The sequence below is a fragment of the Hordeum vulgare genome, chromosome 6H (genome assembly GCF_904849725.1).
Source record: "Hordeum vulgare subsp. vulgare chromosome 6H, MorexV3_pseudomolecules_assembly, whole genome shotgun sequence".
In the NCBI taxonomy this organism is placed as follows: Eukaryota; Viridiplantae; Streptophyta; class Magnoliopsida; order Poales; family Poaceae; genus Hordeum; species Hordeum vulgare.
The window spans coordinates 246,110,489-246,120,814 of record NC_058523.1 but is presented as its reverse complement, the minus strand read 5'-3'; the positions used below and the strand labels follow the sequence as shown (position 1 = coordinate 246,120,814).

The following is a 10,326-nucleotide window of genomic DNA, read 5'->3' as shown; positions in this document are numbered from 1 at the left end:
ACGACAAAATATAGGCTTTATGAGTAGTCATCAATAATCTGCGTACGCAGTAGATCTATATGACTACCTTGTGATCCCAAGCATCAATTTGAAGAAAACACTTTGAATTTTGCATATCAATTCTTGCTTGTATTAAGCCAAAAGGCTCAATTAAGGTGAACTGATTTTTATTTTTTTTTGCAAGAAATTGTAAATCTCAATTGCAAATGGTGGGTGTAATTAATCTCAACATGTAGGATACATGAAAATATATTACATCACACATAACTTCTGGAATGCAAGGTACTCTACAGAACTATAGTATTTGAAGACACAGATACTTCTAATAAGAGGGTTTATAACAATTAATACTACTCCCTACGTCTTAAAATAACTGTCTCAACTTTGTACGAGAGCTAATACAAAGTTGTACTAAACTTAAGACACTTATTTTGGAACGGAGGGAGTACTAAAGTAGCACTGTTAATAGGACCAATTTAGGAAATCCTCGATGTGCAAATATTGGCCTGGACCACTTAAATCAATCTGTTTTGCCAATTGTGCAAACGCATGGTAAGCACAATGGCAAATGGATAAGGTTGCCTCCACTCTCGCTCCCGTGCGGTTCCGTTATGGGGATTTTTTTTACCTCGAGGGCTCGCCGGACAAGGGAGAGTGGGCATCTCGTCGCGCTCCGTAGGAGAACACGTGGAGGATGGCCAAAGGAGCCGACATGCCAGCATGCTGGAAAGCGCCGTTGCGGGCCTAAGAGCATCTCTAATGGAACGTGTAAATTTGGACGTGTATATCTTCATATACACGTCCATATACACCTTGGTAAATTTTACACGTCCCAGATTTTCAGTGGAACGTGTATACAGGACGTGGAAATCAGGACGTGTATATTTGAACGGCTATATTTTCAAACGGCTATATTTCCAACGGCTATATTTTCAAACGGCTATATTTCCAACGGCCATATTTCTGATCTATATAAACCACCCCTATCACCTTTCTTCCAGCACACTTCTACCTGTGACTTCTCTTCTCACCTAGATTTCTCTATCGTCTCTCACGCAACACAATGAACACATCCACTTGGGACATGAGTTCTTCGTCATCTTCATCTGGCGACGATGAACTCATACTTGCAGCATTCGCTGAGCGCGAGGAGGAAGAGAGGAAGAACGCTCGACGCCATGGCGGTTCCAAGCATGGACGTCAATCAATCGATCGAGGAAGAGATGCCGGATTTCTTCTTCTCTGGAACGACTACTTCAAAGAAGTTCCTCGCTTTCCCGAACATTTGTTTCGACGAAGGTTCGTAATTAGTACACTTCTCTGCTTTGGTTCTTTTTTCATTTCCCTGTCTGATTGACTTTTTATGCATAGATTTAGGATGTCGCGTACTTTGTTCAACCGCATAGCTGATGGTATACTTGAGCATGACTATGATGGTTATTTTACGCAAAAAAGAAGTGCTTCTGGAGCTCTTGGGTTACATCCTCTACAAAAGATGACCGCGGCAATGCGGATCCTCACATATGGAATAGCAGCTGATGGTGTTGATGAGTACATTCGGTCCGCTGAGGCTACTAATTTAGAGTCTTGCAAGAAATTTGTAATCAAAGTTTGTGAAGTTTTTGGGGAAGAGTACCTGAGATCTCCAAATGAAGAAGACATCGCTAGGTTACTTGCAATAGGGGAGGAAAGAGGATTTCCCGGTATGTTAGGGAGCATAGATTGCATGCACTGGGGGTGGAAAAATTGCCCCAAAAAATGGCATGGCATGTTTAGAGGCCATGTGAACGAGCCCACTATGATCTTGGAAGCAGTTGCTTCACAAGATCTTTGGATTTGGCATGCTTATTTTGGTTTACCAGGGTCTCTGAATGATATAAATGTTCTTCAACGTTCTCCTGTTTTTACAAAGCTAGCCGAAGGCCACACTCCTCCAGTGAATTATAGCATCAATGGCCGTCAGTACACAATGGGGTATTATCTTGCAGATGGTATCTATCCACGGTGGGCAACATTTGTGAAGAGCATACCAGCTCCAACTAGCAGAAAGCATAAAACTTTTGCCAAGAAGCAAGAGGGGGCTAGGAAAGATGTGGAACGAGCCTTTGGAGTTCTGCAATCCCGTTTTGCCATTGTTCGTGGACCTGCTAAAGGATGGAAACGTAAAGAAATCAGTGATGTAATGAAAGCTTGTGTCATAATGCACAATATGATAGTAGAAGAGGAGCGACAAACTGGTCGACAAAGATGCACTTTTGACGCAATGGGAGAAAGAGTCACAGTCTCTCGTACTCATGCAGAAGAACTGAGCTCGTTTATTCAGATGACTCAACGGATTAGAAATTTCAATGAACATGATCAGCTTAAACTTGATCTAATTGACCATGTGTGGCAAAAGTTTGGAAACGAGTGATGTCCTAGTTATAAGTTTGTAATCCATGTCTTTGTAATACAGCTATCAATAAAGTTGAGTGATGTAATCCATGTCTTCAACTAGCAGAAAGCAGTAAATTGTTCTTACAACAACTAGTAGAAAGCAGTAAATTGTTCTTACAACAACTAGTAGAAAGCAGTAAATTACTCTAGGCCGCGAGCAAGGATCTCCTTCTGCTTAGCTTGGTAGAACTGCTTTTGCGCATCAGTCATACCACTAGTGTCCATGAGCATGACCCTCTCATCTAATTCAAACTGTCTTCGTGCATCCTCCCTCTCGTTTCGTGCATCCTCCTTCTTTTTTAGTGCAATCTCCTCTTTTCGCAATTCAAGTTGCTGCGCGTAGCGAGCATTTCTTGCCGCCTCTTTGATCTCATCCTTCTCTTGTTTTGCTGCCCACACAGTTTCTAATGAAAACTTGCAAGCAATGTCATCAGCCTTACCTCTCTTGTCCTTCTTCACACCATCAGGTCTAGTCTCATGTTCAAGAGCATCAGTGCGTATCGAGGTAGCATCAGTACGTACCGAGGATGCATCAGCCGGATCATTGGTAGCTGTGCCCGGACTTGCATCAATGGTCTTCTTTTGTTTCTTCACAGAAGTTTCAAGTTCTCTTGTCTGCCACTTTGGATACTTCGAAAACTCTATGTAGCAATGCATCAATGTGAAAGGCTTCTTTTTTTTAGGATCCATTTCCTTGAACAAAATGTGTGCATCGTTTGTCTGCACATATAAATATATGGTTAAAATATGCACAACACATATAAAATATTGCACAACACATATAGAATATTGCATACCTTTTCTTCTATAGTCCTTCCACTTTCTTGCCTATTTAAAATCTGCTGAAGGCAACCACAAAATTTAGAGGTCTCTCTGTTAATGAAAGTGTAACGGCAATTGATTGCATTATCATTTCGTTCCGGCCATGATGATTCCTTCTGTCTATTGTAGTACTCTGAAATTCTAGCCCAATAAGTATCTCGGTTTTGATCTGTCCCAACAATATCCAAACTTGTATTTGCCCATGCTGCTATGAGAACCTTGTCCTCATCACTAGACCAATTTTTTCCTTTGTGGGATTTTCCTTTCTCTGTTATTGCAGAACGATGCTGAGTTGATGGAGTTGGCTGCTCTCCAATTGGACTCTTTGGTTGCGTTTGTGTGCAACCAAAATCAATGATGTCTAAGAAGGCTTCGTCATCATCCATCTACAAGCAAATTTAGACCATGATCTGAATCAAATTTAATTAACAATAACTAACAAATATTTTAGTCCAAAAAGAATCGCGCTGAATTTAACTAACAATAACAAACAAATATCTGCATTCTTTGGTTGAATCAAATTGAAGCAGCAGCAGCAGCAAGTTCAGCAGCAGCAGCAGCAAGTTAGCAAGTTCAGCAGCAGGTTCAGCACTTCAGCAGCAGCAGCAGCCGCAGCGCCCCATCCAGCCCGCCTCCACCCCCGCCCCCATGCCAGCCCGCCTCCACCGCCGCCCCCATGCCAGCCCGCCTCCACCCCCGCCCCCATGCCAGCCCGCCTCCACCGCCGCCCCCATGCCAGCCCGCCTCCACCGCCGCCCCCAGCCCGCCTCCGCCCCTGCCCCGCTCCTCCCGAGCTCGGCCCCTCGTCCCCGCCCTCACGCTCGTGCGCTCGCCAGGAGAAGAAATTACCTTCCCGGCCGGAGAAGAACGCGACGACGGCGATCTCGGCGAGGTAGCGCCGCGGGACGAAGCAGCCGAGCGCACGAGCGTGGGTTGGTCGTGGATGTTTGGACGCCTCGTACCGTCGTGGCTTCGTCGTGCATATTTCCACGCCCGTTTACACGAGTCGCTGGGACTCTTTGGACTGTAAAAAACGGCTCAAATCTTATATATTTACAATACATGTCCATATAGAGGATTCACTAGAGATGCTCTAAGACGTCTAGACGCCGCTGTTTCTGGCTGTGCGGGAGGCCGCCAGGTCGCAAGCTCTTGTCGCGAAGCGCCGCCGAGCCAGGCTATTGGCCGCCACGGTTGGCCGTGTCGAGGGCGGCCCGACGACTCCGCCGCACCTATGAGGCCACACTGTTGCGAGGAGCAGCGCCACGGCCGGGCCGCTTCTGTGCCCGTGGGGGCTAGGCCGATGGCCGAGCGCGGGGCGTGCCCGGAGGAGTGACCGCGCCTGGTGATCGTCATTCGTGCGCCGGAGGGCAAAGCCAAAGGCGTTTCTCTGGCTATTGGACACCGATGAGGCGCCACGCCCATGGAGCCCGGGGGCTCAACCGCCACCGTGCTTCTCGACGAGGCCGAAGTCCACGGCTTAGCGCTGTCTCCGGTGTTAAACGTTGTAACATATCCGGTGTATAGAGATAAACCGCTATATGCCTGTAATTGTGTTAGGTTGTTGGGATATTACCTGTAGATCAAACCAACAACCTAACCACCTTGTAATCCTCTTGTAACCCTAGCCGGTTGGTATATAAATCAACACGAAAGCGTCACTGCGAGACGCAAGCATTGTCTTATATGTTTTCACATCCGGCACGCTGGTAGCCGTGAAAGAGGTCCGGGCGGAGTGCAGGGAGCGCGACCATTGCGTGGCGCGGGCGGTGCGGTGGCCGTGTCCAACAGCGCGGTGGCTCAGGATGGAAATTGTCGGCATGCTGATGATGTCCCTACCTTCTCTCTCTAGGCAATAGGCTCGAATGCCGCAGATGGTTGGAGGCTCGCCGGCCGCAAAGACGGGGTCGTCAGGTTCTCTGTGGTGTTCCAGAAACCTACGAGTCCGACGACCCATCGTGGCCTTGCTCTCGGTTAGAGCGTGTGCTGATAACGTGTCAAAGTAAAGATTGAGAGAGACAGAGAGAGTCGAGATACAAGAAAGACATATTTATATAAAGGGAAAAGACACGATCTCTCGGAGGTGTCTGTTGGAAGAGACGCGAGGAACCGTCGCATCAAAAGGAATGCAAAATAGAAGATATTGATGAGCATGGTGTCAAGCTTGCAAACTATTATGATAATATAAATGGTTTTTTATTTCTGTGCCCCTGGTTCGTTAGCTCTACTCATTCATCCCCACGCTCTTAACTTTTTCTCACTTTTCCCCACTCCCTTGGCCGAAACCCTCAGAACTGGTCACAAACGGTGGATGCCATCGGGTCAGTGCTTTGACCGTTAACTCTGACGAGTGGGGTCGCGCGGACTGTGTCCCCCGTTGGACCTGATGAGTGGGGTTGTGGCGAATGGTGCCACAGTTAGCCCGTTGGGCCGTGGTTAGATTGTTGGGTCCTGCACGCGCCGTAACGGCATGAGCCTGCTATGCATGCACGTAGCTAGCCTGCCTCCATCGGTCGCTGCTGGGCTCTGCGAGCGCCGTAACGACATGAGCCTGCTATGCATGCATGTAGCTAGCCTGCCTCCATGCGCTGATGCCCGCCGCCACGATGCGCTGACCTCCCCTCTTTCTGCACACGAGCCGCCACGTAGGCTGACCGACCTCTTTCTGCATGCTAGCCGCCACGGACGCAGGGATGGTCGTTGCTGCTGGTTCGTCTCATGTCACATGCTTGTATCCCCGATCCACTCGCATCTATTCAATGTGGCAATTAAAGCTATGCATGCGCGACATGAACCGCATGCGTGCGTGCCAGCATGCGTCGATGCGCCCCGCCACGGATGCAACCTTCCTGTGAGCCGCCACGGGATGCAACATCTGTCGCCTTTGACCTGCGCAACATCAATTCAACATGGCAATTAAACTCTAGGGCATATCGATCGACGTGCACTGCCATGATACCGAAGCGGCGAAGCCTGCTGTGCATGCCATGTGATCGAGCTAGGTTCCTCTCTTCTCGCACGAGTCTCCACCTTCCAAGTGCCAAAGACCAAGGCTAGGGTGCAGTGCTACGTTTAGGGTTAGGTTCTAGGTATTTTAGGGTTTAGGGCTTTGAAGCATCAACAAAAAGCATGTAATATATTTTTTGAAGCATCAGCATTTTGAAGCATCAAGAAGCATAGCTCAGAGAGCATAATAACGAAAGCATACATGTTGAAGCATCAACAAACATAGCTCAGAGAGCAAAATAACGAAAGCATACAATATAGGGAAGCCTATGATATATATCCTACGTACTGCCTAGTGCTCTTCGTAGTCGGAGATGGCTTGATCCGCTTGCGCCGGAGCTTGGTCCTCCTGGGCCACCACCTGTGCCTCCTCCTGCGCCGCCCGCGCTACCTGCATCTGCTGCTGACGAAGACGTCACGCATGCGTAGCTGCTTCCGAGCAGATGGAGTTGAGGATCACCAGTTAGGCGGGCCACAGATAGTAGACCGGCGGTGCCTCCACTTCCGGCTCCTGCGACGGCGCCTCCACGTCGGACTCCTGCGATGGCGCCTCCACGTCCTGATCTTGCGGTGGCGCCTCCACCTCCGGTGATGCCTCCACCTTCGGTTCCTCCGGCGGCGCCTCCTCCTCCGACTGCCCGAAATCCTCTAGATGTAGCCCCGCTTGCCTCCGGAATTGGGCCCGCTGAAGGAGCTAGAGATGTTCTTCGATCGTGTAGTACTAGTGGCGTGGTGGCATTGCCGATGGGCTGGGAGAGGGGAGTGCTCGGGTCCCGACGGGAAAACGGAGCAGGCGAAGAGCTACGGCTGGGGGAGGGGAGTGTCCGTCCGGCTTAAATAGCCATTGTAACCTAAATCCTAAACCGCCCCGTTTTCACACCCACCACGGCATCAGGAGTGTACATGCGTGGGAAAATGTGGTTGGTTTGATGAGTGGACTGTGATCGAGGTCAAATGTGAAAGAGACAGCACGTTCACACACGATGCAAAAAATGATGCGAAAAAACGATGCAAAAAAACGATGCGAAAAACGATGCAAAAAAACGATGCAAAAAACGATGCAAAAAACGATGCAAAAAAACGATGCGAAAAAACGATGCAAAAAAACGATGCGGAGTCAGTGGTGGGCGAGCAGCCGAGCACAACCAACGGGATCGCCTCTCGCGGATCGCCCCACGATCCAACGATGCGGAGCCGTCCTTGTGATCCAATGACCCGGAGCCTGCACGCAGCCTGCCCACCGAATTCCTTTTAGAAGACCACATCCGAGGGTTGTCGCTTGGCGCCTGGGTGTGATCGGACGACTGACGTTGGGAGCTAGGGTTAGGCGAAACCCCGCGGGGTTTAAAGGGGTTTTGAGCTGGTCAACACGGTTATGAAAGCTTTGACTGAGCATAACTAATTTTAAAAAATATGAAACCTTCGCCGTTCGTTGTTTTATAAGACACACTAACAAGGAAAAATACTAAACTTGGTCTATGGTCATTTTCATGAAAAAACCCTAGCTCGCACGATCGAGGTCAAATGAGCACCATTAATTTAAAAAAAATCAAAAAAATTATGAAACATGCGCACAATGTTGTCTTATGTGACATGTTACCAACCAAAAATCATAAACTTGGTCTATGGTCATTTTCATGAGAAAACCTTCAAACATATGAGCTATCACCTACAAGATTTCATAGAGTTCAAGAAGATGAGGTAGGGTTACCTTGTGTTTTTCAAAAATTTAAAAAAATCAAAAAAAAATCACCAAAGCTTTATTACAAAGTGAACAAGAAGGATCTGAACTTAGTTTTACATTTTCATATTTTAAACGTGTTTTTAATAGTTTTTATATTAAAGCATATTTTTCAAAAGAAAATGTAAAAATATGAAGATTAATTTAAAAAAATAGTGAGACTTCGAATCTACACTATATAGATTGAATAGGTGTTAATAAAAAATATTTGGCTCATTTAGAGTAGGTCCACAAAAACTTGATTACAAATGGGGCTGTTTACCCTAGCGTGGGAGCACATTTCTTAAATTGAAATTTCTTTGACATCCTCTAAATCACCTCAAATTTGGCACACATGATCTCCTATACAAACATAGTGAGTTACCCTAGATAGTTTGCCAAGGTTTTTTTGAAGCATGTCTAATCAGTGAAGCAACACTGAAACAACATGTGTGATCATTGCAACACCTAAACTCATAGCTCACAACATCTAAACAGAAGTAACCATAAACCACAAGCAAATTTAAGGACACAACATATATGGTCAATTTCATGAGAAAACCTTCACACATATGAGCTATCAACTATAAGATTTCGTAGAGTTCAAGGAGATGAGGTAGGGTTACCTTCTGTTTTTGATTTTTTTAAAAAAAATTACCAAAGCTTTATTTCAAAGTGAATAAGAAGGATCTGAACTTAGTTTTACATTTTCGTATTTTAAACGTGTTTTTTAATAGTCTTTATATTAAAGCATATTTTTCAAAATAAAATATAAAAATATGAAGATTAATTCAGAAAATATCTAAACACAAGTAACCATAAACCACACGCAAATTGAAGGACAAACAAATATAGATAGCATAATACATGGGTTCCCATAATACATTGGGTGCCCTAATACATTACTACCATAGATTCAGTTCATCACATCATAAACAACCACATTCAGCTTACCAAAGTAACCCAAAAGATGAAGATAAAACATGCTGCCACATTCAGTTCATCGCATCATCACATCACACCGGAGTCAGTGCCTTCGCGAGGGCAGCATGCAACCCCCTGATCATGTAGTCCTCCCCGCGAATCGCTACATCCTCTTCATGAGACACAAGGTGATCGAAGCGGCCATCCGTTGGCTTTGCCTTGGTGGTGTAGTAGGGGTAGCACCACTTCTTGATCTTGCGGTTCAAGAAGGAAGCAACTCCCTTGGCCTCGATCTTCTCCACCTCCTTCGCTTTGAAGGACTTGAAGTTGCCCTTGTACACATCTTCTCCAGAATCATACTGCACACATGAATGAATTGCATTAATACATTATAGATTCATATACACCATGTCGAAGGAACTAAATGAACAATCTAAAGGCCAGCTCATATTCTTCGTCGTCACTATAATCTGGATCATACGGGTCGAACCTAGTAAAGGCCAGCTTCCTCTTTTCCCCCAATCCATCATCCTCCTGAATATACAATTACATCCATCACTAGTAAATACAGAAGCCAATTGAAAATTTAGAGAAGCACACATGACACATTGATCATAGGGCTAATATACTAGGGTTATTTGCATTTTCCATTGTCATGCACACACATTGAACAACATAGCTAATATAACTACATATTGTGGACAAATTTATATACTAATGAATCAAATAACTTCTTAATCAATGGATTCCATTTGGGCATATGACATACAAAACCTCAATATGCGTAGCATTCAAAAACAAATCCAATAGGGACCCAATCTAATAAGCATACATGTCTGTAGCATTAAAAACCCAATTTGTGTAGCATTAAAATTAAAAACAAATCTAATAAGCATACATATGTGTAGCATTGAAGCACATAGATCCCTATCTCTCATACATATCTATCTAGCATTTTTGCAACGAAACAACCCCCATCCCCTCATATAGAAAACCCCGGCCCATCCGTCAAACCAACTACTCTAACCATCTGTACTACCTATGAATCACAATCTAACCAATGCAACTAACTCTACAAGCTAATATCCTAAATATTGCAACTAACAAGCAACTGCAAATACCTCCTCCTCCTAGCCAGGTGGCACATCGCAGGTATCGGGATGGATTGCGCCGCTCGACGCCGTCACCTTCTGCTCCGATAGAACTGTGGCGGAGACCGCCATGTCCTTATCCACATCCGTAGCGGTTGCGAGTTTCCCCGCACCGCCGTGGACGCCACCAACATCCTTCACTTCATCCGCGGTCACCGCGCCCCGCAACTCTGCTACATCTCCGGCCGCTGCGCCGGCGTCGCCATGAGCTTCCGCCATCGGATAGATGGAGGCGATGAAGGTGAGGAAGAGGATGCGGCGGGAGAC

General features: G+C 46.2%; 2 protein-coding genes across 2 annotated transcripts; one reads left to right on the top strand and one right to left on the bottom strand.

The window, feature by feature from the left end:
- Nucleotides 1-773: 773 nt before the first annotated feature.
- LOC123403619 lies at nucleotides 774-2,486 on the top strand. Its single transcript, XM_045097542.1, has 2 exons — nucleotides 774-1,299; nucleotides 1,372-2,486. Exons 1-2 carry the CDS (start codon nucleotides 1,064-1,066, stop codon nucleotides 2,411-2,413), a joined length of 1,278 nt encoding a protein of 425 aa, XP_044953477.1. The 5' UTR covers nucleotides 774-1,063; the 3' UTR covers nucleotides 2,414-2,486.
- On the bottom strand, nucleotides 2,484-3,936 carry LOC123405354 (glutathione S-transferase T3-like). Its single transcript, XM_045099075.1, has 4 exons — nucleotides 3,851-3,936; nucleotides 3,741-3,756; nucleotides 3,234-3,644; nucleotides 2,484-3,156 (listed from the first exon to the last, which is right to left on the bottom strand). The coding sequence occupies exons 1-4, from the start codon at nucleotides 3,934-3,936 to the stop codon at nucleotides 2,578-2,580; spliced, it is 1,092 nt and encodes a 363-aa protein (XP_044955010.1). The 3' UTR covers nucleotides 2,484-2,577.
- Between the last annotated feature and the right edge of the window lie 6,390 nt (nucleotides 3,937-10,326).